The 27832-nt window shown below is 59.4% G+C and overlaps 1 protein-coding gene across 5 annotated transcripts in view; it reads right to left on the reverse strand.

Annotated features, from left to right (window-relative positions):
• LOC144937783 (potassium channel subfamily T member 2-like) overlaps nt 1–27832 on the reverse strand; it is a 33025-nt gene that overhangs the window by 960 nt on the left and 4233 nt on the right. The window contains exons 2-30 of one of the 5 annotated variants that reach the window (XM_078865232.1): nt 26255–26334; nt 25733–25832; nt 20721–20777; nt 20006–20054; nt 19623–19682; nt 17796–17870; nt 17502–17585; nt 16628–16722; nt 16329–16509; nt 16080–16244; nt 15754–15890; nt 14227–14290; nt 14020–14128; nt 13656–13764; nt 12696–12743; nt 12063–12233; nt 11336–11610; nt 10608–10803; nt 10224–10329; nt 6988–7160; nt 6337–6408; nt 6077–6211; nt 5509–5620; nt 4765–4866; nt 4078–4161; nt 3548–3679; nt 3390–3410; nt 1880–2168; nt 626–710 (exon numbers count right to left, since the gene is read on the reverse strand). In XM_078865232.1, coding sequence (XP_078721358.1) covers nt 626–710; nt 1880–2168; nt 3390–3410; nt 3548–3679; nt 4078–4161; nt 4765–4866; nt 5509–5620; nt 6077–6211; nt 6337–6408; nt 6988–7160; nt 10224–10329; nt 10608–10803; nt 11336–11610; nt 12063–12233; nt 12696–12743; nt 13656–13764; nt 14020–14128; nt 14227–14290; nt 15754–15890; nt 16080–16244; nt 16329–16509; nt 16628–16722; nt 17502–17585; nt 17796–17870; nt 19623–19682; nt 20006–20054; nt 20721–20777; nt 25733–25832; nt 26255–26334 — 3366 coding nt within the window. Of the gene's footprint in view, nt 1–625; nt 711–1879; nt 2169–3389; nt 3411–3547; nt 3680–4077; nt 4162–4764; nt 4867–5508; nt 5621–6076; nt 6212–6336; nt 6409–6987; nt 7161–10223; nt 10330–10607; nt 10804–11329; nt 11611–12062; nt 12234–12695; nt 12744–13655; nt 13765–14019; nt 14129–14226; nt 14291–15753; nt 15891–16079; nt 16245–16328; nt 16510–16627; nt 16723–17501; nt 17586–17795; nt 17871–19622; nt 19683–20005; nt 20055–20720; nt 20778–25732; nt 25833–26254; nt 26335–27832 lie in introns of those variants that run through there. The other 4 variants (XM_078865231.1, XM_078865233.1, XM_078865234.1 and 1 more) reach the window with 4 other exon arrangements.

Genomic DNA, 27832 nt, shown 5'->3' on the forward strand with positions numbered 1-27832 from the left:
GGGTATCGGGGAGGGGGGCCATATCAGGGTGACAAGAGACAGTGCACAGGTGTGAGTGTGGTACCACAGGTGTGAGTGTGGTACCACAGGTGTGAGTGTGGTACCACAGGTGTGAGTGTGAGTGTGGTACCACAGGTGTGAGTGTGAGTGTGGTACCACAGGTGTGAGTGTGGTACCACAGGTGTGAGTGTGGTACCACAGGTGTGAGTGCGGTACCACAGGTGTGTGTGGTACCACAGGTGTGAGTGTGGTACCACAGGTGTGAGTGTGAGTGTGGTACCACAGGTGTGAGTGTGGTACCACAGGTGTGAGTGTGAGTGTGGTACCACAGGTGTGAGTGCGGTACCACAGGTGCGAGTGTGGTACCACAGGTGTGAGTGTGGTACCACAGGTGTGAGTGTGGTACCACAGGTGCGAGTGTGGTACCACAGGTGTGAGTGTGAGTGTGGTACCGCAGGTGTGAGTGTGAGTGTGGTACCACAGGTGTGAGTGTGGTACCACAGGTGTGAGTGTGAGTGTGGTACCACAGGTGCGAGTGTGGTACCACAGGTGCGAGTGTGGTACCACAGGTGCGAGTGTGGTACCACAGGTGCGAGTGTGGTACCACAGGTGTGAGTGAACTCACACGATGTCGTGTAACGCGAGCGGGGTGTCGGGGCCTGGGTTGATGATGACGTAGGAGAACGTGTTCTGGTGGTCACTCAGTTCGTCTGCAGGGCACGCATGGCCGTCACCATCACATGCCCATTACCACAATTACACACAGACACACTCCAGATCATCACACGCACACCCATCGTCATACACACACACATCACTGTACCACAGCCACGACACCACATCATCATCGCTGCCTCTTTCCCCACGGTTAATCGCAAATGCAAACTTAGTTGAGGTCACAGGGGCTGTGTGGACTCGATTATCCTCGAACGGATTAGAAATCTGCGCGTTCTAAAATAAACGAGCAGACAAGGCGCCCGATTGACAACTCTCTCCTCGCGTAAAACATCGCAGCGCTTTGGCTGGAATCGACTCTGGCGAAGCGCCACGTGTCTGAAGGGAAGGGCCCCTCTCTGTGAGATGCCCCTGTAAACAACATCTCGGAGTTCACCAGCATTGGTTCAATGAAGCCGGACTGCTGACGAGACACCATATTGTCCAAAATGGTCCTGACTTTTGCTTGTGTTGAACCAATGCTGCTGATGACATGACCGTGTGGCTGATGGGATGTGTGAAGAATACGCGTGTTGGTCACGTGGAGGGACAGACACGGGGGGGAGGAGGCGGCGCATCGTCTCCTGTTTTATGTTTCCTTCACCGGGTGATCGTGATCGTGGTTGCTCACTGCCCTCTCATCTGGAGCATCTGGATGTCGGGATCGATGCTTCTCCGAGTCCTAAGTTCAACTTCTGCCGCTCCAATCCTTCATATCCCCAATCCATTCTCAATTTCCCTTCGATCCATTGGCGGCTCGTCCTGGAGCGCCCGTCCCCTCCTCGTCGCATTTCTGCCGATGTCGTCTCCTCCTCCTCATCATCATCTCGGCCCCGCACAACGCCCGCGGCTCCGCTCGTTACCCCGACTCTACCCCGCCCCCGACTCTTCCTTCACCTCCCTCTCCTGCTTCTCCTCCCCTCTCACCCTCCTCTCCCACTCCTCCTCTGCCCCATCCATCTCCCCCGACCCTCTTCCACCCAGCACCGGCGCTAGAGGGGGTGCCGGGGTGGGACCTGCCCCCCGCCCACCAACCCGCTCCCCCTTAATCTCCCCAGGTTCACTCTCCCCCTAAGCGGTGCATCGCCGGTAGAGTGACCTCCCGCACAAGCGGCTGTCCTGCGCGCCGCCCCATGCCGGAGGAGCTGCCGCCGCCGGCACGCACCGAATCCTTCGGCCGACAGCCCCAGGTGGCGGAGCCGCCCCTTGACGAGCTCCGCCAGCTCCTGGCGCTCCGAGCGGCGGAACAGCGACGGGCGCCGCCGGTGGGCGCCCTCCGCGGCGCGGCCCGCGTGCCGGGCGCCGCCGCCGCCGCGGCTGCGGCTCAGACGCCGGGCCCACTGCATGCTCTTGCGGCGCAGCGGCTCGGCCGGCTCGCTGCCCGTCGAGTCGCGGTGGAGCGGCGGCGGCGGCGGCGCCTCCTCGCAGTCCTCGACGCTGATGGAGACCTGGGACTGGGGAGCGCGCGAGGCCTCGGTCACGCGCCGGCCAAAGTCCGTCGCTTCGCGCGACGCCACCGGTCGAACAATCGCCCCGACCTCGACCGCCCGCTCCGGAGAACTCAAATGAACGGCGGCGACGGGGGGGGGGGGGGGGGGGCCCGTTGACAGTCATAGACTCTGGGCATTCTACGTTCCCCATTCGGTTGACGGGGCGTTCCGGTCGTGTACGTCCCAACCTGACCGGCGCCAGGCGCGGGGGCCCAGTTGAGCCACCACCGCTGGGCATGTGGGGGCTACGCACGTGGCCTGTGACGCGGCACCGTGCAGGCGAGGGTTGGTGGATCACCGCTCAAATATTGTGAAACTCCCTTCCCGCGGGCGTCGAGAAGGAGCCATGCCCGGGCTCGCCACAAGAAGGAAGTACGGCAAGTGGAATCGTCTCAATCTGTCGCCGTATTGTTACCCCCTCGCGCGCGTGCGTTCGGTTCACCGCAAGGCCAGCCGCAGTGGTCTCTTGCTCTTTTGTGGAGGAATCCAGTCTCCTGGAGTTTGGGAAGAAGATCGTCATGGATGTCTCGCTCCCCAGGGTCTCGGGAAGAAAGCTTATTGTAGCTTTGGTGATTGAGTTGAAGGTGGAGGGGTGACCAGCCCTCGCACACGTCCAGAGCCCCCGTTGGCCACTACGGTGGCCTTGAGAGCCACGAGGCGCCCGCCCCCCCCCCCCCCCGGTGGCACTGCTCACAACCGCATTAAGGAGGGGGGTCGGCTGCCACCAGCGAGATGGGGGTTGTTTTTAAATCCTTTATATTAAGTTCACTTGCTTGCGTGCTTACGACCGTGCAAATCTTTCGGTCGTTTTTTAACCCACTTCCCGTGATCCAATTGAGCTGACATTTTCCACACAGACTCGTTGTGCGTGACAATTTATTTTCGTGAAAAAATGTTTCAAAAATGTTCAACATTTTAGGAATTTTTTTTTTATATTTAATTACCAATTGCTTAATGGTGGCAGGCAATCATCTGACCCATAGGTGGCAGCCATCTCAAGCCAGAGGACGAGAGGACTCTAGCCGCCACGCATATAAAGGATTTATAGTGAAAAACTTTGTTTTTACGGGTTAATTTTGTATCACCGCAACCATCACCACTAATGTCACCATCACCACGAGCACCACCACCACCACAAATATTGTCAGCACCACAAGGATGTTGGGGCAGCAGGGATGTACTCACCCGAGAAGTCAACTCCTGGGACTGCGAGAGACAAAGAGGGTTCAGTGTCAGAGGTGAATAGTTCACGTGACCCATGACGTCACGCAGCTCACCACCCCATACAAACCCTACACAACAATGCCGCTGATCATGGCGATGAGGAGTGAGGAGGGCCTCACGTCACTCGGGGCGGCTCCGTGCGTCTCCGTCCGGTAGATGCCGATGGGGACGTCGCCGCCGGAAGAGCAGAGGCACCGGTGGAGGCGTCCGTACGTTCCGAACCACCGCAGCTCCCGCTCTGTCACGTGCATCTGGGGTGAGGGGGGGGGGGCACAGGGGGCCCGGCAAGGGGTGACCGCTCACTCGCTCGCTCACCCGCTCATTAACACGCTCACCCGCTCATTAACACGCTCGCTCACCCACTTGCTCACCCTTTCGCTCACCCGCTCGCTCACCCGCTCGCTCGTCCGCTCGCCAAGCTACGGTCGCCGTGGCGTCTTGCGAACTCGCCGCCACCACCACTCGCTCGCTTACTGCCTCACCCTCACCGCTCACAATTGGGCGACCACCTGCCGACTGACTCCCCATCACAATCGCCACTCATTCCCCCTGACCACCCCCACCCCACCCACCCACCCCCGCACCACCCACCCACCCACACCCCACCCCCACCCACCCCCGCTCCACCGCCCCCCCGCCCCCCACTCACTGCGCACAGGAACCCCGATCCGGGCGTCGTGTCCAGACCCAGGAGAAGTCGCACGATGGGGATCATGTAGTCCTTGACGAACGACTACGGCGGCCACGGCGGGAGATGGGAGGGACATGGGGGGGGGGAGTGTACAATCCATTAGCGACCACGCAGCCTCGCCTGGGTGTCCCCCACCTGGGTGGCCCCCACCTGCGTGGCCCCCACCTGCGTGGCCCCCACCTGAGTGGCCCCCACCTGCGTGGCCCCCACCTGAGTGGCCCCCACCTGCGTGGCCCCCACCTGAGTGGCCCCCACCTGAGTGGCCCCCACCTGCGTGGCCCCCACCTGCGTGGCCCCCACCTGAGTGGCCCCCACCTGCGTGGCCCCCACCTTCGTGGCCCCCACCTTCGTGGCCCCCACCTGAGTGGCCCCCACCTGAGTGGCCCCCACCTGCGTGGCCCCCACCTGAGTGGCCCCCACCTGCGTGGCCCCCACCTGAGTGGCCCCCACCTGCGTGGCCCCCACCTGAGTGGCCCCCACCTGAGTGGCCCCCACCTGCGTGGCCCCCACCTGAGTGGCCCCCACCTGAGTGGCCCCCACCTGGGTGTCCCCCACCTGCGTGGCCCCCACCTGAGTGGCCCCCACCTGAGTGGCCCCCACCTGAGTGGCCCCCACCTGGGTGTCCCCCACCTGGGAGCGCCTCACCTGGTAGAGCAGCGTGTCGAGCATGCTGACGCTGAACACGCGGCCCGCTGCGAAGGGCAGGCGGAACATGAAGGCCAGGTTGGAGCCGCGCTCCCGCTCTTCCTGGCGGCGGGGCCACGGGGAGAGCGGAGAGGACAGAGCGGGGCAGGGTGGCAGTACGGTGCGACACCCTCACACGCTGTGACACCCTCACACGATGTGACACTCTCACACGGTGCGACACCCTCACACGATGTGACACTCTCACACGATGTGACACTCTCACACGGTGTGACACCCTCACACGATGTGACACTCTCACACGGTGTGACACTCTCACACGCTGCGACACCCTCACACGCTGCGACGCTCACCCTCACACGGCACTGTGCTTTTAGATCATTGTGAAGATGATGATGGTCGTCGTGGTGGTGGCGAAGATGATGATTACTATCGATACTTTGATGATGGAAGCTGTGATAAAGTCATCAAGATGGTAACAGTGTTGATGGTGGTGGTTATGACGGTGGTGATAATGTAATGCCGCGGGTCGTGATGATGATGATGGCGGTGACCATGGTGATGATGGCGGTGACCATGGTGATGATGGCGGTGACCATGGTGATGATGGCGGTGACCATGGTGATGGTGGCGGTGACCATGGTGATGGTGGCGGTGACCATGGTGATGGTGGCGGTGACCATGGTGATGATGGCGGTGACCATGGTGATGGTGGCAGTGATCATGGTGATGATGGTGTGGCACCTTCTCGAGCTGCGAGAGTGCGAGCGAGTAGCAGTCCTGTGCGCGGAACTGCATGAAGCGCATGTTGGCGGGGTGCGTGAGCTCCGTGATGATGGACAGCCCAGGGAACAGCCTGAAGCAACACAGGCAGAGCAGCGCTCACAGCCCCCCGCTCACCCCCCGCCATGCCCCACACTGGAACGCGGCTTCGTGTTATCGTTTGACCCTTCTGACCTGGCCGCACGAGCGAGTAGCCCTGACCCGCAAACGTTCTCTCCTGTAGTCCCATTGTCTGGGCTCCCTCGTGGAATCCAGAGTGACGACAAGTCTAATCTCACGGCATTTCTCTGCAAGTAAACTTTACACCGAGGTCGTCACGGCCATCGTGAATCACGGGGAGCTTCTGATTGGGCCGGATCGGCGTGCAGGCTGTGATGCCAGTGCGTTCACTAGAACCCTCCACCGCGGCAGAGCCCATCGAACCAAGTTGTGGCGTCGTGGCCAAATGTGCCGAGGAGGGGGGAGGGGGAGGAGAGATGTTGAGAATCCCGACCAACATTTTGAGAAGTGGGTCTGACGTGTCTCTCACCGGAACATCGTCTGCACGCTGACGATGGTCTTGGCGTCCGCCATGTAGTCCTCCTCGGCCAGCATGGAGCTCTCCTTGTCCACCACCACCACGGTCTCGGCATGCGTCACCCCGCTCTGCAGCAGCGAGTCCAGGCTGCGGAGACATCCCATCACCACCACCACCACCGCCATCACGACCACCACCCTTCATGATGATCACTACACTGTACCGCACAGCGAGGGACCCGTGGTGGCGCGGTCCGTGCGGTGGCCACTCACTTGTCGATGGAGCCCAGAGTGTAGTAGACCATGGGGAAGCAGCTGACGGCCTCGAGGAACGAGGGGTCCGGCCTGAAACATCACCACCATCAACACCACCACCACCGTCACCATTACCGTGGTCACCACGCATGTCTCCACCGTGACCACTCACAACACCACCATCAACACCACCATCGACACCACCATCAACACCACCATCAACACCACCATCAACACCACCATCAACACCACCATCAACACCACCATCAACACCACCATCAACACCACCATCGACACCACCATCGACACCACCATCGACACCACCATCGACACCACCATCGACACCACCATCAACACCACCATCAACACCACCATCAACACCACCATCAACACCACCATCGACATGCTGCTGCTGCTCGCTGTGGGGTCGAGGGAGCTCAACCGAGCGTCGTTCAAGCGCGCACCACGTGACCACTTACACTCCTCCGCCCGCGTCGGGTGGCGGAGAAATCTTAAGGAGAGGAACTTGGGCAGATTTATTTTCGCGACCTCGCCTACAAAACTCAAATTGCGAACCCTAAACACGAGGAGGAATAACGAGGATGACGTCGTCGTGGTCGGGGCCACGAGCACGTGGCGCGCGAGTGCCGCGGTTTGGCGGCTGCTCACGGGTTGTCCAGGAGGATGACGACGGGGTGGAGGGCCGCGCGGGGCCGGCAGCTGGCACGCAGAGGCACCACGAAGTTGTAGAGGCCGGGACCCGCCGTCTCCACCGACGCCAGGATCACGCGGTTCCTGAAGCGGTAGCTCTGGGCGTCCCGACAGCTCTTGTGCACGCAGCCCTGGGGGTGGCGAGGGGTGGCGGGAGAGGGAGGAAAGAGGAAGGAGAGGGCAAAGGAGAGCATCAGGAGAGGAGGAGAGGGGGGGAGAGCATTAGGAGAGGAGGAGGAGAGGAGGAGGAGGAGGAGAGGGGGGGGAGTAGGGGATGAGTGGAGGCATGAGGAGGAGGAGAGGGGGGGGGAGTAGGGGATGAGTGGAGGCATGAGGAGGAGGAGAGGGGGGGGGGGAGTAGGGGATGAGTGGAGGCAAGAGCAGAGAGGTGTCTTTGGGACACTTTTCTTGGCAGTATCGAAATTAAATTAGTCGGCAATAACACAGGGAGGTGCTAAGATGTTCAAGCACCAAATAGACATTTTGCCATCAAGTCTGCATTAACCACACGTACTTGTGGCAAAACATGCGAACACATATGCTTTGATAATTGGTTCTTTACCCTTCTATCTGGCAACAAAACTGACACCTTTTTACAAGGAGTCATGTTTGCATAGACCGCAATACCTGCAGTCATAATACAAACAAAAGAACATAACTCTGATAATGTGCACTGTCCTTAAAGTTGATTGATCCACACCCGAGACAGCTTTCCTTAGAGCCTAGTCTCATATGGGTTGGACCAGATGACGCCAAAAGGCGCACAACTCAAAGACAATGCACCATCAGAGTATGAGAGCTCGGGGCAAGCATCTACACTATGGGAACCTCATTTGCCAGTAAAAATATGATAATTGGTTCTTTACCCTTCTATCTGGCAACAAAACTGACACCTTTTTACAAGGAGTCATGTTTGCATAGACCGCAATACCTGCAGTCATAATACAAACAAAAGAACATAACTCTGATAATGTGCACTGTCCTTAAAGTTGATTGATCCACACCCGAGACAGCTTTCCTTAGAGCCTAGTCTCATATGGGTTGGACCAGATGACGCCAAAAGGCGCACAACTCAAAGACAATGCACCATCAGAGTATGAGAGCTCGGGGCAAGCATCTACACTATGGGAACCTCATTTGCCAGTAAAAATATGATAATTGGTTCTTTACCCTTCTATCTGGCAACAAAACTGACACCTTTTTACAAGGAGTCATGTTTGCATAGACCGCAATACCTGCAGTCATAATACAAACAAAAGAACATAACTCTGATAATGTGCACTGTCCTTAAAGTTGATTGATCCACACCCGAGACAGCTTTCCTTAGAGCCTAGTCTCATATGGGTTGGACCAGATGACGCCAAAAGGCGCACAACTCAAAGACAATGCACCATCAGAGTATGAGAGCTCGGGGCAAGCATCTACACTATGGGAACCTCATTTGCCAGTAAAAATATGATAATTGGTTCTTTACCCTTCTATCTGGCAACAAAACTGACACCTTTTTACAAGGAGTCATGTTTGCATAGACCGCAATACCTGCAGTCATAATACAAACAAAAGAACATAACTCTGATAATGTGCACTGTCCTTAAAGTTGATTGATCCACACCCGAGACAGCTTTCCTTAGAGCCTAGTCTCATATGGGTTGGACCAGATGACGCCAAAAGGCGCACAACTCAAAGACAATGCACCATCAGAGTATGAGAGCTCGGGGCAAGCATCTACACTATGGGAACCTCATTTGCCAGTAAAAATATGATAATTGGTTCTTTACCCTTCTATCTGGCAACAAAACTGACACCTTTTTACAAGGAGTCATGTTTGCATAGACCGCAATACCTGCAGTCATAATACAAACAAAAGAACATAACTCTGATAATGTGCACTGTCCTTAAAGTTGATTGATCCACACCCGAGACAGCTTTCCTTAGAGCCTAGTCTCATATGGGTTGGACCAGATGACGCCAAAAGGCGCACAACTCAAAGACAATGCACCATCAGAGTATGAGAGCTCGGGGCAAGCATCTACACTATGGGAACCTCATTTGCCAGTAAAAATATGATAATTGGTTCTTTACCCTTCTATCTGGCAACAAAACTGACACCTTTTTACAAGGAGTCATGTTTGCATAGACCGCAATACCTGCAGTCATAATACAAACAAAAGAACATAACTCAGTGCACATTATCAGAGTTATGTTCTTTTGTTTGTATTATGACTGCAGGTATTGCGGTCTATGCAAACATGACTCCTTGTAAAAAGGTGTCAGTTTTGTTGCCAGATAGAAGGGTAAAGAACCAATTATCATATTTTTACTGGCAAATGAGGTTCCCATAGTGTAGATGCTTGCCCCGAGCTCTCATACTCTGATGGTGCATTGTCTTTGAGTTGTGCGCCTTTTGGCGTCATCTGGTCCAACCCATATGAGACTAGGCTCTAAGGAAAGCTGTCTCGGGTGTGGATCAATCAACTTTAAGGACAGTGCACATTATCAGAGTTATGTTCTTTTGTTTGTATTATGACTGCAGGTATTGCGGTCTATGCAAACATGACTCCTTGTAAAAAGGTGTCAGTTTTGTTGCCAGATAGAAGGGTAAAGAACCAATTATCATATTTTTACTGGCAAATGAGGTTCCCATAGTGTAGATGCTTGCCCCGAGCTCTCATACTCTGATGGTGCATTGTCTTTGAGTTGTGCGCCTTTTGGCGTCATCTGGTCCAACCCATATGAGACTAGGCTCTAAGGAAAGCTGTCTCGGGTGTGGATCAATCAACTTTAAGGACAGTGCACATTATCAGAGTTATGTTCTTTTGTTTGTATTATGACTGCAGGTATTGCGGTCTATGCAAACATGACTCCTTGTAAAAAGGTGTCAGTTTTGTTGCCAGATAGAAGGGTAAAGAACCAATTATCATATTTTTACTGGCAAATGAGGTTCCCATAGTACATATGCTTTGATTATATATCCATTGTCGTTATTGATGTAGCTGCTTAACCCGAGCTATTAACGCTGTGCGCCCTTTGGCGTTCTCTGGCCTAACACTGGTGAGACAAGGCCATAACGAAGGCCGTCTCTGGTGCAGGCCAATCAGTTTCACAGACAATGCCATATATCAGCAGAGTAGGGAGAGCGAGAGGACACGGTAAGAGAGGGAGCCGGACGCAGCAGCAGCAGCAGGAGGAGTTACCACGTCGAGTCGCAGGCAGCAGAGCGGGGATCTCCGGCGCAGCAGGTGGCAGAGCGTTGGGGAGCAGCCGATGTAGGGCGACGTGGGCGGGTAGCCGGTCACGCACCTGGCGAGTCATTCATCGACTCATTCACTCATTCCCCGACGTATTCATTCACCTACTCACTCGCTACGATGCTCCGCCAATCACTGATTCATGGATATACTCATTGACGCATGGTCAAACATGAACAGTGCTGGACTTTTAATTCCCGCAGTGTCTGCTGCCCCCCCCCCATCGTTTGCAAGTCCCTTCCCCCAGGGAGTGGCTGGGTTTTGCCTCCTACTTGGGTACACTTTGGACCTTCCTCCTACTTGGGTGCACGTTGTAAAGGTGCCACTCACGCGGGGATCCCCACGGGCTCGTCCTCGTCCCACTCGGCCCGGGAGGCAAGCAGGTCGCGGGGCAACAGCAATGGGGGCAGCCCTGCCCCCCGCTGCCCCGTGCTGCCCTCCCCGTGCTCCGCCTCGCCAGGCAGCGGCAGCGAGCGGGAGCGACTCGGCCGCGTGTCCCGCGTGTGGAGCTCCATCGCCACGGAGCCTGCGCCATCGGCACCATTGGCACCATCATCATCATCAGCACCATCATCATCAGCAGCACCACCATCAGCAGCAGCACCAGCATCATCATCAGCAGCACCATCATCATCAGCACCACCATCATCAGCACCAGCATCATCATCAGCAGCACCAGCATCAAAATCAACAGCAGCAGCAGCAGCACCGTTATCAGTAACAGCAGCATCATGTGGTAGAACACTGAAATGCTGAACGACCCAATTGAAGTCCCTTGTCGGCTGCCATATTGTGGAGAGGTTACAGACGCGTGGTGGCTCCTTCGGGCTGTTTATCGACCACGCTGTGTGGTTGTGATGTGTCATCCGTGAGCTGTGCACGCGCCCCCCGGGCTCGGTTTGTAGTTGCGATTACAGCAGCAGCAGCCTGCTGATCGGAGACCGCCAGACTGGCGCACGCCCTCAACCACGTGGCCGCCACCCGTGCCCAGCGTGCGTGGCCAGCGCGTGGCCAGCGCGTGGCCTGGCCCCCACCCGTGGCCCGTGCGTCACCCGTGCCCATGCTGCCGATGAAGTTGTGCACCGGCAGGCCTCCCGGCTCCGGCTCCGGCTCAAAGGCGCTGCTCGAGTCGGTGGAGGGCGCAGCGCCGGGCGGGGAGCCCTGCGGCCGCCGCCGAGCGGGCGACGGCGCCGCCGGCTCGCGGCCGCCGCCGCCGCCGCTGCCGTGGATGTAGAAGCAGGTGTCGCTGGCCGCCAGCAGGAAGCGGGGGCCCGGGTTGAGGAGGATGCTGCGGCTGCCCTCGCGACGAACGCCGATCAGACACAGGCCGGACCTGCGCGGGGCGCGGAGGCACGGGGGGTGGGGGCCGGGGAGAGCAGCTGAACAAGCGGGCGGACGCGCGTTCTCGTTCCCTTGCGGGGTTCCAGAGCGATCGCCCAGAGACGCAGGCAGGAGACGCGGACAAGAAGGTCGATACACAGAGACAGAAGCACGTGGGTAGATATACGAGCCGAGGTCGAGATGGACAAATAGCGACACACTCAGGGAGAGATTGTCTCTGCGTTTCCTGGGAGTAACACGGAGCAACGAAGGGTGGTGTCGGGGCTCAAGAAGATGCGAGATTAAGGATCCAGAGACATGGCGCTGGAGGCTGGGATCCTGACTCTATATCGAGGGGGAGCCGGGGTCTAGAAGGCACAGCGAGGGGGTTACGGGGGTCTCGAGAAGCGGGGACGGGGGCCCTGAGGGGCTGCCACCCCCCCCCCCCCCGGACCCCCCACCTGCCTCGAGTGCGCCTGCCAGCAGGCGAGCGTGAAGCTGCTCCCCGCCAGCTGCGCCAGCGCCGCGCTGTCGGCGAGGCGCGCGTGCAGCACCTCGCGCGCCGCGCCGCGCCCGTACACCCAGGGCCAGTGGCGCACGGGCGGCTCCTCCTCCTCCTGCTGCTGCTGCCGCGCCCTGAGTGGAGAGTGGGTGGGTGGGTGAGCGAGTGGGGGAGCGAGTGGGTGGGTGAGCGAGTGGGGGAGCGAGTGGGTGGGTGAGCGAGTGGGCGAGTGGGTGGGTGAGCGAGTGGGCGAGTGGGTGGGTGAGCGAGTGGGAGAGTGGGTGGGTGAGCGAGTGGGGGAGCGAGTGGGTGGGTGAGCGAGTGGGGGAGCGAGTGGGTGGGTGAGCGAGTGGGCGAGTGGGTGGGTGAGCGAGTGGGCGAGTGGGTGGGTGAGCGAGTGGGCGAGTGGGTGGGTGAGCGAGTGGGAGAGTGGGTGGGTGAGCGAGTGGGAGAGTGGGTGGGTGAGCGAGTGGGAGAGTGGGTGGGTGAGCGAGTGGGAGAGTGGGTGGGTGAGCGAGTGGGAGAGTGGGTGGGTGAGCGAGTGGGAGGGTGAGCGAGTGAGTGTGAGTAGGGGGTGTATAGTGTGCATGCCTCACCGCTTCCATGCGGGCGGTGGCGGCTGCTGCTGCTGCCGGGGCTTTTCCCTGCACTCACAACAACCACAACCAATAGCTGCCATTCCCAGCACGTGTGCCAGGCTAGGTCCACTTCGAGGGCGTCACGTGGACAGACGCAACTGTTTACGGGTCGACTGAGATGACCGGCAGATGCGCCGCCACCTCTGCTCCCCACTGCGCCAGCTCGCTTTGGCCGCGTTTAGAATCGAAGGTTGCAGGAGTCGCCAACCTCTCGCACGCGTCCAGAGCCCTCGCTGGCCACTGCCGAGGCCGTGAGCGCCGTGGAGGTAGCAACCGATCGGCATCGGCCTCTCGGCACCCCGCGGTGGCACCGCTCCCACGCGCAGCACGCGGCGCCCGCACTGCGCGCGCGTGGCCCAGTGGGGGGCGGTGGCATCGCGGCGAGCGCGCTGCACCATGGACCCGGCTCACGGCCAATATCAGTGACGAATATCTCAAGCGGTCCTGGATATCCCCTAGATCGACTCAGACTCAAATGAGTCCCCGATGCAGTGTGTAAACATCGGTACTGGGAAAACAACCTGCGGCCGGGCGTGGTGCTGGCCACCCACCTCCTCGTGTGCTCTGCTGGCCTTATTAGGTGCTCGCTAACAGCACTTTCCCCAACAGCCCGTTAAAAGCTACACACCAGACCTTTGTGTTTTCCAGGGCACTCGCACATCCACTAGATTCGAACCGCGAACCTCTGCAACGAGTTGCGAACCCGCCACCCCTGGCCACGTCAAGATGATTTGGAGGTGCGGTGCGGTGGTTCGGTGCGTGGTGTGTAGTGTGGTGTGTGGTGTAGTGTGTGATACGTGGTGTGTGGTGTGTGGTGCGTGGTGTGATGCGGTGTTCGGTGTGTAGTGTGGTGTGGTGTGTGGTGCGGTGCGTGCGGTGCACAGTGCTGTGGAGTGGTGAGCGGGGAGCGGCACGCACTGGGCGCGCGAGGTGTGCACCAGCAGGGTGATGAGCGTGGAGGTGGCCGGGCACACGCAGTTGAGCGCCAGCATCGCGAACTTGAACTCCTCCTCGCACAGCACGTGGTCTGCGCAGCACGGGGCACGGACCACCACAACCACTCCACACCACCACTACACCAGCAAGACCACTGGGCCCCAACCACCACACGACTCGTCAACCACTCTACGCTGCGCATCCCTGTGTCCCCATGTCTCTCCGTGTCCCCGTGTGCCCCCGTGTCTCCGTGTCCCTCTCCACGTGTCTCCCTGTATCCCCGCGTGTCCCCCCGTGTCTCCCCGTGTCTCCGTGTCCCCCCCCCCCCCGTGTCCCCGTGTCCCACTTGCGAACTTGACGTGGAACTTGTTCTCTGGTTTGAGGATCTGCACGTAGAGGGGACAGTTCGGGGCAAAATCCTTGACGGCCCAGGCACGCAGAATCGTCTGGTGGTCCTAGGGACAGAGAGGAGCGGCGCGCATCACGCGGCGCGGAACACGCGGCGCGGAACACGCGGCGCGGATCTCGCAGTTCAAGGAGCGCGACTCCTCACCGCGGCCATGCGGTCCGCTTCGTTGCGACTGCTGAGGATGAAGCACGCCTCGGCATCGTCCATCCTGGGGGGCACGGGCGCAGAAAGAGAGAAAGTTGGAGGTGGGAGCAGGGCGATGCTACCCAGTCCAATCACCCAGCACCCAGCTCAGTCACCCAGCACCCAGCTCAGTCACCCTGCAGCTCAGCCACCCAGCAGGCAGCTCAGTCACCCTGCAGCTCAGTCACCCTGCAGCTCAGTCACCCTGCAGCTCAGTCACCCGGCACCCAGCTCAGTCACCCAGCAGCTCAGTCACCCAGCACCCAGCTCAGTCACCGGGCACCCAGCTCAGTCACCCTGCAGCTCAGTCACCCAGCACCCGGCTCAGTCACCCAGCACCCAGCTCAGTCACCCAGCAGCTCAGTCACCCTCCAGCTCAGTCACCCAGCAGCTCAGTCACCCAGCACCCAGCTCAGTCACCCTGCAGCTCAGTCACCCAGCACCCAGCTCAGTCACCCTGCAGCTCAGTCACCCAGCAGCTCAGTCACCCTGCAGCTCAGTCACCCAGCAGGCAGCTCAGTCACCCTGCAGCTCAGTCACCCAGCACCCAGTTCAGTCACCCTGCAGCTCAGTCACCCAGCACCCAGCTCAGTCACCCTGCAGCTCAGTCACCCAGCACCCAGCTCAGTCACCCTGCAGCTCCGTCACCCAGCACTCAGCTCAGTCACCCTGCAGCTCAGTCACCCAGCACCCAGCTCAGTCACCCAGCAGCTCAGTCACCCAGCACCCAGCTCAGTCACCCAGCAGCTCAGTCACCCAGCAGCTCAGTCACCCGGCACCCAGCTCAGTCACCCAGCAGCTCAGTCACCCAGCACCCAGCTCAGTCACCGGGCACCCAGCTCAGTCACCCTGCAGCTCAGTCACCCAGCACCCGGCTCAGTCACCCAGCACCCAGCTCAGTCACCCAGCAGCTCAGTCACCCTCCAGCTCAGTCACCCAGCAGCTCAGTCACCCAGCACCCAGCTCAGTCACCCTGCAGCTCAGTCACCCAGCACCCAGCTCAGTCACCCTGCAGCTCAGTCACCCAGCAGCTCAGTCACCCTGCAGCTCAGTCACCCAGCAGGCAGCTCAGTCACCCTGCAGCTCAGTCACCCAGCACCCAGTTCAGTCACCCTGCAGCTCAGTCACCCAGCACCCAGCTCAGTCACCCTGCAGCTCAGTCACCCAGCACCCAGCTCAGTCACCCTGCAGCTCCGTCACCCAGCACTCAGCTCAGTCACCCTGCAGCTCAGTCACCCAGCACCCAGCTCAGTCACCCAGCAGCTCAGTCACCCAGCACCCAGCTCAGTCACCCAGCAGCTCAGTCACCCAGCAGCTCAGTCACCCAGCACCCAGCTCAGTCACCCAGCAGCTCAGTCACCCTGCAGCTCAGTCACGCAGCACCCAGCTCAGTCACCCAGCAGCTCAGTCACCCTGCAGCTCAGTCACCCAGCACCCAGCTCAGTCACCCGGCACCCAGCTCAGTCACCCCCACTAGGCAGTGCGTACTTGGCGCGCAGGAGGTCGGTGTCCTTGAGCGCCGATCCCTGCAGGTAGATCACGCGCTGCGCCCATAGCGGCACCTGCAGCAGGCGGCGAACCTGGGCGTCCATATCCGCGGGGCACAGCACGACCACATAGCAGCCCTAGGAACACGGGGCACGAGGGGACAGAGGGTCACGTGCGCCTCCCTGGAGACACGAAGGAGGACTGTGCCATAGGCAGGGCGCATGCCAACTCCTCCCCATTGCCCCTGGCCTTGCCCCTGGCCTTGCCCCTGGCATTGCCGCTAGCCCCGTCATCACCCGTGCCCCTGGCCCTGCCCCCGGCCCCACCTGCAGGCGCGGGTGGGCGTAGAACTCGCTGAGGAAGTCCATGAGGACGTCGCTGGAGACGCACGAGACGCACAGCACTACGTGCTGCTCGGTGCGCGCGCGGTGCCGGCTGTAGTGGCCCCCGCACTTCTGGCGCTCCACCCACAGGTACGCCAGCTGCTCGAACTGTGGGGAGCACGGCGCGAGGTTACACAACACCAGGGGTCACCTGGTCTCGCCTGGTCTCGCCTGGGCAGGTGAAGCGCTCACCTGTATGGGCAGCGCGACGAGCGCCACGCAGATCATGACGACGACGAGCAGCTGGGAGAGCCACACCTGGGGCGTGACGTCCCCGTAGCCCACGGTGGAGAAGGTGACCACGCAGAAGTAGAGCGAGTCGAACAGGGTCAGCTGACCGCCCGCGCGCTCCAGGTGCTGGATCCCACACATGCTGGGGGGGCGGGGGGGGTCAATGGGGGCGAGGCGGGGAGGGCACGTGACCTAGTAGCCACAGCAGCCGTAGCGAGCGGATGTGTTGGATGTGGTGTGCCGGGTGGCGCGGTATTCACCTGGTGAACACGAGGCAAAGCAGCGTGCAGAAGAGGATGAGCACCTGGGTGAACATGGCCGACTGCGTGCGCTGGATGGCGCGGTGCAGGTCGTTCTGCGGCAGCAGCAACAGCAGCACAACAGCAGCAACAACAGCAGCAACAGCAACAACAGCAGCAACAACAGCAGCAACAACAGCACAACAGCAACAACAGCAGCAACAACAGCACAACAGCGGCAACAGCAACAACAGCAGCAACAGCAGCAGCACAACAGCAGCAACAGCAGCACAACAGCAGCAACAGCAGCAACAGCAGCAGCAACAGCAGCACAACAGCAGCAGCAGCACAACAGCAGCAACATTGTCAGCGGCAGAAGCGAACCGGGCCGATCGCCCCAAGGTCCCGGTCCTCGGTGACGACAACGGCCGGTTCCTCTCCAGGCTCTGGAGCCACGGCTGCTGCACGGCGACTGCCGAGCTACCGGCTTCCACAGCTACACGCAGCTGCGTGTGTGGCGCAGCAGTCGCTGCTGACACAGCAACAGTTGCTGCTGCGCACACAGCTGTGGGCGCAGCTGCTGCATTGCTACTGCACAGTGAGGCTGACGCCTCAGTGACAGGTTTATTCATTTCATTTATGGCCCATTTGTAGATCCACTGCTGGATAAACGTAACGCCGTGGCCCCTATGTGGGTTGCTCGACCATACTTCACCACGCTGGTCAATGTGGGTGTGTGGAGCTTGTGGGGAGAGGCGGGCTTAGCCCATGGAAGGTTGAGATGCACACGAACGTTTGGCTCGTGTTGTATCGTTGTGGTAATATTCGGGTGACTCCCATTACGGAGGGACACGGGCGGCCGGGGCTCAAGTGATCACTGGGACGCGCCACTCACGATCATGCTCTCGAGCGCGTGCTTCGCCAGCCAGCAGTTGAGAAAGACTGGCACGAACAGATTCCGGAGCGGCGGCCAAAATATCTGCGGCAGAGATGATGTCCATTGCGAGATGCTTACACTGTGGGAAGATGATGATAATGAAGATGATGATGACGCGTGGAGGTGATGACGCGTGGAGGGAGGTGATGACGCGTGGAGGGAGGTGATGACGCGTGGAGGGAGGTGATGACGCGTGGAGGGAGGTGATGACGTGAGGTGATGCCTCCATGGCACCACCGGGTGGTCACGTACGGTGATAATGAAGGGCACCGAGGTGGTCATCTCCAGGATGAAGGTCACTCGGAAGATCTGCTCCCAGACGTTCCCCTTGGGGAGAAGAGACCAGAGCACGTAGTGAGCCTTCAGCATTCTCGCTTACACCATCTCGGTCACACCATCTCGGTCACACCATCTCAGTCACACCATCTCGGTCACACCATCTCGGTCACACCATCTCAGTCACACCATCTCGGTCACACCATCTCGGTCACACCATCTCAGTCACACCATCTCGGTCACACCATCTCGGTCACACCATCTCAGTCACACCATCTCGGTCACACCATCTCGGTCACACCATCTCGGTCACACCATCTCAGTCACACCATCTCGGTCACACCATCTCGGTCACACCATCTCGGTCACACCATCTCAGTCACACCATCTCAGTCACACCATCTCAGTCACACCATCTCAGTCACACCATCTCGGTCACACCATTTCAGTCACACCATCTCGGTCACACCATCTCGGTCACACCATCTCGGTCACACCATCTCAGTCACACCATCTCAGTCACACCATCTCGGTCACACCATTTCAGTCACACCATCTCGGTCACACCATCTCGGTCACACCATCTCGGTCACACCATCTCGGTCACACCATCTCGGTCACACCATCTCGGTCACACCATCTCAGTCACACCATCTCGGTCACACCATCTCGGTCACACCATCTCAGTCACACCATCTCGGTCACACCATCTCGGTCACACCATCTCAGTCACACCATCTCGGTCACACCATCTCGGTCACACCATCTCAGTCACACCATCTCGGTCACACCATCTCAGTCACACCATCTCGGTCACACCATCTCGGTCACACCATCTCGGTCACACCATCTCGGTCACACCATCTCAGTCACACCATCTCAGTCACACCATCTCAGTCACACCATCTCAGTCACACCATCTCGGTCACACCATTTCAGTCACACCATCTCGGTCACACCATCTCGGTCACACCATCTCGGTCACACCATCTCAGTCACACCATCTCGGTCACACCATCTCGGTCACACCATCTCGGTCACACCATCTCGGTCACACCATCTCAGTCACACCATCTCAGTCACACCATCTCGGTCACACCATCTCAGTCACACCATCTCGGTCACACCATCTCGGTCACACCATCTCGGTCACACCATCTCGGTCACACCATCTCAGTCACACCATCTCAGTCACACCATCTCGGTCACACCATCTCGGTCACACCATCTCGGTCACACCATCTCGGTCACACCATCTCAGTCACACCATCTCGGTCACACCATCTCGGTCACACCATCTCGGTCACACCATCTCGGTCACACCATCTCGGTCACACCATCTCAGTCACACCATCTCGGTCACACCATCTCGGTCACACCATCTCGGTCACACCATCTCAGTCACACCATCTCAGTCACACCATCTCAGTCACACCATCTCAGTCACACCATCTCGGTCACACCATCTCGGTCACACCATCTCGGTCACACCATCTCGGTCACACCATCTCGGTCACACCATCTCAGTCACACCATCTCGGTCACACCATCTCGGTCACACCATCTCGGTCACATCATCTCGGTCACACCATCTCAGTCACACCATCTCGGTCACACCATCTCAGTCACACCATCTCAGTCACACCATCTCAGTCACACCATCTCAGTCACACCATCTCGGTCATACCATCTCAGTCACACCATCTCGGTCACACCATCTCGGTCACACCATCTCCCCGTGCTCCTTGCCGGCCTTCGTCGGTGCTTGTTAACAGCATTTGCCGCCACGCGTCTCCTCCTCACCTTGTAGCTCAGGTACATGAGCAGCATGGCCTCCAGGAAGCTTACGATTGCCACCGACACCTGGAGGTGAGAACGGGGACACGGGGGACATGGGGAGACGGAGACAGGGCAGTGAGTCAACAGGGGATTTAGCCTCCGTCTTTCAACTCCACACGAACCTGCAAGGGCCTCCTGCTCACCTGTACAAGGCTAACGAGGGTGGGGGCAAGGGGAGGACGAGGGTGGGGGCAAGGGGAGGACGAGGGTGGGGGCAAGGGGAGGACGAGGGTGGGGGCAAGGGGAGGACGAGGGTGGGGGCAAGGGGAGGACGAGGGTGGGGGCAAGGGGAGGACGAGGGTGGGGGCAAGGGGAGGACGAGGGTGGGGTGAGGGCCTCCTGCTCACCTGTAGTGCCCACAGGGAATGTCCTCGGTTGACCCAGACGATTGGATACCTGGGAGGGAGGGAAGGGGCAGTGGTCGGGTGAGAGGGGGGGTGCTGCTGGGGGTTCACGTTGGGGGCAGTCCTGGGGGTTGAAGTGATTTCCTGCACATCCAGTGGTAGGAATTCGACATTCCGGTGGCAGTGCCGAGTCTCTGCATGAACAACCAACTGTTGACTTCCCTACAAAGCGATCCTCATTTTATTGACCCCCGAGATTTTAACTCGCGACCTTCCAATGGCGAGCCGCTCACTCTACCGCTGAGCCGGTTGGGGTTGGATGTAGGGGTCGTGGTAGGGGTCGTGTTAGGGGGTCGTGTTAGGGGGTCGTGTTAGGGGGTCGTGTTGGGGGTCGTGTTAGGGGTCGTGTTAGGGGTCGTGGTAGGGGGTCGTGTTGGGGGTTGTGTTAGGGGGTTGTGTTAGGGGGTTGTGTTAGGGGGTCATGTTGGGGGTCGTGTTAGGGGGTCGTGTTAGGGGGTCGTGTTAGGGGTCGTGTTAGGGGGAGTGTTCGTATTTGGTATAACAGTCGTGGTAGCATCAGCTGTAGTGGAGTGTCGAGGTTGTGGGTATGGGTGGTGTAGTGGTTGGTATTCGGGGTAGGGGTGGTGGCGTGGTGGGGGTTTGGGATAGAGGGGTGGGGGTACCGGGGTAGGGGTGGTGGGGGTACGGGGGGACCCACCAGTCGATGTTCCCCAGGCTCTGCGAGGCGGATGAGTTCTGCTCGGCGCAGTTCCGGCTGCGGAGAGGGAACGCGAATCACCCCCTGCTCCCTCGCGGGGTCTCCGGGACCCCGTGTGCCAGGATCTCTAGAACCCCGTGTACCAGGGTCTCTAGAACCCCGTGTGCCAGGATCTCTAGAACCCCGTGTACCAGGGTCTCTAGAACCCCGTGTACCAGGGTCTCTAGAACCCCGTGTGCCAGGATCTCTAGAACCCCGTGTACCAGGGTCTCTAGAACCCCGTGTACCAGGGTCTCCAGAACCCCGTGTGCCAGGGTCTCTAGAACCCCGTGTGCCAGGATCTCTAGAACCCCGTGTACCAGGGTCTCTAGAACCCCGTGTGCCAGGGTCTCTAGAACCACGTGTGCCAGGGTCTCTAGAACCCCGTGTACCAGGGTCTCCAGAACCCCATGTGCCAGGGTCTCTAGAACCCCGTGTGCCAGGGTCTCTAGAACCCCGTGTGCCAGGGTCTCTAGAACCCCGTGTACCAGGGTCTCTAGAACCCCGTGTGCCAGGATCTCTAGAACCCCGTGTACCAGGGTCTCTAGAACCCCGTGTACCAGGGTCTCCAGAACCCCGTGTGCCAGGGTCTCTAGAACCCCGTGTACCAGGGTCTCCAGAACCCCGTGTGCCAGGGTCTCTAGAACCCCGTGTACCAGGGTCTCTAGAACCCCGTGAGCCAGGGTCTCTAGAACCCCGTGTACCAGGGTCTCCAGAACCCCGTGTGCCAGGGTCTCTAGAACCCCGTGTGCCAGGGTCTCTAGAACCCCGTGTGCCAGGGTCTCTAGAACCCCATGTACCAGGGTCTCTAGAACCCCGTGTACCAGGGTCTCTAGAACCCCGTGTACCAGGGTCTCCAGAACCCCGTGTGCCAGGGTCTCTAGAACCCCATGTGCCAGGGTCTCTAGAATCCTGTGTGCCAGGGTCTCTAGAACCCCGTGTGACCAGGGTCTCCCGGACCCCGTGTGCCAGGGTCTCTAGAACCCCGTGTGCCAGGGTCTCTAGAACCCCGTGTACCAGGGTCTCTAGAACCCCGTGTACCAGGGTCTCTAGAACCCCGTGTGACCAGGGTCTCCGGGACCCCGTGTACCAGGGTCTCTAGAACCCCGTGTACCAGGATCTCTAGAACCCCGTGTACCAGGGTCTCTAGAACCCCGTGTGACCAGAATCTCCGGGACCCCATGTACCAGGGTCTCTAGAACCCCGTGTACCAGGGTCTCTAGAACCCCGTGTGCCAGGGTCTCTAGAACCCCGTGTACCAGGGTCTCCAGAACCCCGTGTACCAGGATATCTAGAACCCCGTGTACCAGGGTTTCTAGAACCCCGTGTACCAGGGTCTCTAGAACCCCGTGTACCAGGATCTCTAGAACCCCGTGTGCCAGGGTCTCTAGAACCCCATGTACCAGGGTCTCCAGAACCCCGTGTACCAGAATCTCTAGAACCCCGTGTACCAGGGTCTCTAGAACCCCGTGTGCCAGGGTCTCTAGAACCCCGTGTGTCAGGGTCTCTAGAACCCCGTGTACCAGATTCTCTAGAACCCCGTGTGACGTGATCTCTAGAACCCCGTGTGCCAGGGTCTCTAGAACCGCGTGTGCCAGGGTCTCTAGAACCCCGTGTGCCAGGGTCTCTAGAACCCCGTGTGCCAGGGTCTCTAGAACCCCGTGTGACCAGGATCTCCGGGACCCCGTGTACCAGGGTGTCTAGAACCCCGTGTACCAGGGTCTCTAGAACCCCGTGTGCCAGGATCTCTAGAACCCCGTGTGCCAGGGTCTCTAGAACCCCGTGTACCAGGGTGTCTAGAACCCCGTGTCCCAGGGTCTCTAGAACCCCGTGTGCCAGGGTCTCTAGAACCCCGTGTGCCAGGGTCTCTAGAACCCCGTGTACCAGATTCTCTAGAACCCCGTGTGACGTGATCTCTAGAACCCCGTGTGCCAGGGTCTCTAGAACCCCGTGTGCCAGGGTCTCTAGAACCCCGTGTGCCAGGGTCTCTAGAACCCCGTGTGCCAGGGTCTCTAGAACCCCGTGTGCCAGGGTCTCTAAAACCCCGTGTGACCAGGGCCTCCGGGACCCCGTGTACCAGGGTCTCTAGAACCCCGTGTGACCAGGGTCTCCAGGACCCCGTGTACCAGGGTCTCCAGAACCCCGTGTACCAGGATCTCTAGAACCCCGTGTACCAGGGTCTTCAGAACCCCGTGTACCAGGATCTCTAGAACCCCGTGTACAAGGGTCTCTAGAACCCCGTGTACCAGGGTCTCTAGAACCCCGTGTACCAGGATCTCTAGAACCCCGTGTACCAGGGTCTCCAGAACCCCGTGTGCCAGGATCTCTAGAACCCCGTGTACAAGGGTCTCTAGAACCCCGTGTACCAGGGTCTCTAGAACCCCGTGTACCAGGATCTCTAGAACCCCGTGTGCCAGGGTCTCTAGAACCCCGTGTACCAGGGTCTCTAGAACCCCGTGTGACCAGGATCTCCGGGACCCCGTGTACCAGGGTGTCTAGAACCCCGTGTACCAGGGTCTCTAGAACCGCGTGTGCCAGGATCTCTAGAACCCCGTGTGCCAGGGTCTCTAGAACCCCGTGTACCAGGGTCTCTAGAACCCCGTGTACCAGGGTCTCTAGAACCCCGTGTGCCAGGATCTCTAGAACCCCGTGTGCCAGGGTCTCTAGAACCCCGTGTGCCAGGATCTCTAGAACCCCGTGTGCCAGGATCTCTAGGACCCCGTGTGCCAGGGTCTCTAGAACCCCGTGTGCCAGGATCTCTAGAACCCCGTGTGCCAGGATCTCTAGAACCCCGTGTGCCAGGATCTCTAGAACCCCGTGTGCCAGGATCTCTAGAACCCCGTGTGCCAGGATCTCTAGAACCTCGTGTGCCAGGGTCTCTAGAACCCCGTGTGCCAGGATCTCTAGAACCCCGTGTGCCAGGATCTCTAGAACCCCGTGTACCAGGGTCTCCAGAACCCCGTGTGCCAGGATCTCTAGAACCCCGTGTACAAGGGTCTCTAGAACCCCGTGTACCAGGGTCTCTAGAACCCCGTGTACCAGGATCTCTAGAACCCCGTGTGCCAGGGTCTCTAGAACCCCGTGTACCAGGGTCTCTAGAACCCCGTGTGACCAGGATCTCCGGGACCCCGTGTACCAGGGTGTCTAGAACCCCGTGTACCAGGGTCTCTAGAACCCCGTGTGCCAGGATCTCTAGAACCCCGTGTGCCAGGGTCTCTAGAACCCCGTGTACCAGGGTCTCTAGAACCCCGTGTACCAGGGTCTCTAGAACCCCGTGTGCCAGGATCTCTAGAACCCCGTGTGCCAGGGTCTCTAGAACCCCGTGTGCCAGGATCTCTAGAACCCCGTGTGCCAGGATCTCTAGGACCCCGTGTGCCAGGGTCTCTAGAACCCCGTGTGCCAGGATCTCTAGAACCCCGTGTGCCAGGATCTCTAGAACCCGTGTGCCAGGATCTCTAGAACCCCGTGTGCCAGGATCTCTAGAACCCCGTGTGCCAGGATCTCTAGAACCTCGTGTGCCAGGGTCTCTAGAACCCCGTGTGCCAGGATCTCTAGAACCCCGTGTGCCAGGATCTCTAGAACCCCGTGTGCCAGGGTCTCTAGGACCCCGTGTGCCAGGATCTCTAGAACCCCGTGTGCCAGGATCTCTAGAACCCCGTGTGCCAGGGTCTCCAGAACCCCGTGTGCCAGGATCTCTAGGACCCCGTGTGCCAGGATCTCTAGAACCCCGTGTGCCAGGATCTCTAGGACCCCGTGTGCCAGGGTCTCTAGAACCCCGTGTGCCAGGATCTCTAGGACCCCGTGTGCCAGGGTCTCTAGAACCCCGTGTGCCAGGATCTCTAGAACCCCGTGTGCCAGGATCTCTAGAACACCGTGTGCCAGGGTCTCTAGAACCCCGTGTGCCAGGGTCTCTAGGACCCCGTGTGCCAGGATCTCTAGAACCCCGTGTGCCAGGGTCTCTAGAACCCCGTGTGCCAGGGTCTCTAGGACCCCGTGTGCCAGGGTCTCTAGAACCCCGTGTGCCAGGGTCTCTAGAACCCCGTGTGCCAGGATCTCTAGAACCCCGTGTGCCAGGATCTCTAGAACCCCGTGTGCCAGGGTCTCTAGAACCCCGTGTGCCAGGGTCTCTAGGACCCCGTGTGCCAGGATCTCTAGAACCCCGTGTGCCAGGGTCTCTAGAACCCCGTGTGCCAGGGTCTCTTGGACCCCGTGTGCCAGGGTCTCTAGAACCCCGTGTGCCAGGGTCTCTAGAACCCCGTGTGCCAGGGTCTCTAGGACCCCGTGTGCCAGGATCTCTAGAACCCCGTGTGCCAGGGTCTCTAGAACCTCGTGTGCCAGGATCTCTAGAACCCCGTGTGCCAGGGTCTCTAGAACCCCGTGTACCAGGGTCTCTAGAACCCCGTGTGCCAGGGTCTCTAGGACCCCGTGTGCCAGGGTCTCTAGAACCCCGTGTGCCAGGATCTCTAGAACCCCGTGTGCCAGGGTCTCTAGAACCCCGTGTGCCAGGGTCTCTAGAACCCCGTGTGCCAGGGTCTCTAGAACCCCGTGTGCCAGGGTCTCTAGAACCCCGTGTGCCAGGATCTCTAGAACCCCGTGTGCCAGGGTCTCTAGGACCCCGTGTGCCAGGGTCTCTAGGACCCCGTGTGCCAGGATCTCTAGAACCCCGTGTGCCAGGATCTCTAGAACCCCGTGTGCCAGGGTCTCTAGGACCCCGTGTGCCAGGATCTCTAGAACCCCGTGTGCCAGGGTCTCTAGAACCCCGTGTGTGCGTGTGTGTGTGCTATTTTCCACGGCACATGACGAGTGTGTCGAGTGTCGTCTTGTATCAGTTTCGCTGCAGTGGCCACGAGCTGCACGTGAACGGCCCGCGACCTCACACGGCCCGCGGGTCGGCCAGCCCCGCCCCGTGGGGACGTGACCCCGCCCCCACCAGACCCCTCCACCCCCACCTCTAACCCCCCCCCCACTCTCACCACTTGGCGCCCCCCCGGGGCTCGTCGAGCAGCACGCGCACGATGTAGAGAAGGCACGTGACGAGGCGCAGCGAGAAGGACACGAGGCGCACGCGCAGACCTGGGGGGGGGGGGTAGGTCACGTGCGCTGGTGCACATAGCCTGGTACGCGACGCGCATGCACGTGTAGTGGTACAGAAAGACAACGACCCCCCGTATCGCAGCCGTGACAGACTGTCGGGGCAAGTGCTGTTAGCGAGCACCTATCAAGGCCGACACGGCACACGAGCGGGTGGGTGGCGAGCACCACGCCCGGCCGCCTTTGTCTCCCCAGCGGCGATGTTTACACACCGCGCCAGCTACTCATGTGAGGCTGAGACGACCTAGGGGAGGAGACCCAGGACCGGTTCCGATAATCGCCACCGGTGGTGTTGGCCGTGAGCGGGAATCGAACTCGGGTGGCCGGGTCCGTAGAGCCGCGTGCTCCCCGCCGCACAGGGCGTGGTGGTGGTGGTGGTGGTGCACACACGGGCGGGCACGCACTGGAGCGCTGGTTCTTGATGAAGAAGAGCTTGAGTCGCTCCTTGAACGAGTTCTCACTCGCGAGCAGCTCCAGTTCCACCCTAGGGGCGGGGGTGGGGGACAGGGGTGTGAGCGAGCTCCGACAGCTGCCAATGCTGAAGCAGAACTTCACTGGCACTGCACTCAGCCACCAACTCGCTCAACTCACCCACCCACGAAGCAACCCACCATCTCACATATCCTTGTCTCTTGCAACAGTCACTCCAAACTCGTGTTGATGTTTCTGTGTCTGAGTTTGACTGTAAGTGACGTTCATAGTAATATTGTCCGACTTTCGACCCAGGACATGGATCTAATTCAAAGCCGTGTCATGTGTATGCACTGCTTTCCATTGACACTCGGATGCAGTTGTTTTTGCGCCGATTTACATTTTCTTGCATTTGCTCTGATTTCTATTCGGTGAATTTTGGATGAGTCGAGCCAATGAATCGACCCTTGGTGAGTCAATCATTGGGTGAGTCCAGCTGGGTGAGTCACTCCCTGGGTGAGTCACTCCCTGAGTGAGTCACTCCCTGAGTGAGTCACTCCCTGAGTGAGTCGACTCGTGGTTGACTTCGCCCCCAGAGGGAGGGAGGCGGGTGGGGGTCTCGGCTCAACGGGGGGTCCCGGTTGGGCTCCGTGAACTCTCACCACCACCATCATCACCGCGCCATGGAAATGCGCTTGTGGATACCTCGTTGCCATGGCGCCGCGAGTGCGCGCGACCAAATAGCGCGTTCCCGCCTGCAGCAGCGGCGTGCGCGGAGAGAGAGCGCATGAGTGTCTGTGTGTGTGTGTCTGTGTGTGTGTCTGTGTGTGTGTCTGTGTGTGTGTCTGTGTGTGTGTCTGTGTGTGTGGCTGTGTGTGTGTCTGTGTGTGAGGCTGTGTGTGTGTCTGTGTGTGTGGCTGTGTGTGTGTCTGTGTGTGTGGCTGTGTGTGTGGCTGTGTGTGTCTGTCTGTGTGTGTCTGTGTGTGTCTGTGTGTGTGTCTGTGTGTGTCTGTGTGTGTGTGTCTGTGTGTGGGGAGCGGTAGTGTAGCGGTTAGCGCGCTGCGCTATGAACCTGGCGACCCGGGTTCGATTCCCGCTCACGGCCAACACCAGTGACGATTATCTTAACCGGTCCTGGGCCTCCCCTAGGTCGACTCAGCCTTAAATGAGTACCTGGTGCGGTGTGTAAACATCGCCACTGGGGAGACAAAGGCGGTAGAGCGTGGTGCTGGCCACCCACCCCCTCGTGTACCGTTCCAGCCTTCATAGGTGCTCGCTAACAGCACTTGCCCCTACAGTCTGTAGGCTATACGGGGGATCTTTATTTTTGCGTCTGTGTGAGAGTGTGTCTTGCTAATGTGGCCCCTCGGAAGTCATCCTGTTGGGTGTCTTTAATTCCCGAGTGGGTCATGACACAGGCACCTGGACAATCTGCTCAATAACAACGGTAGAAGTCGCCGGGTACATGCAAGAACAACATTGTATGGACTAGATAGTGACGGAACAGTAAATGAAGGCCCAAGTCATTGACACCAAGATCTACCAGAGAGCCAATTTCCCCACTGAATATC

This window comes from Lampetra fluviatilis, chromosome 20, assembly GCF_964198595.1.
Source record: "Lampetra fluviatilis chromosome 20, kcLamFluv1.1, whole genome shotgun sequence".
Lineage (NCBI taxonomy): Eukaryota > Metazoa > Chordata > Hyperoartia > Petromyzontiformes > Petromyzontidae > Lampetra > Lampetra fluviatilis.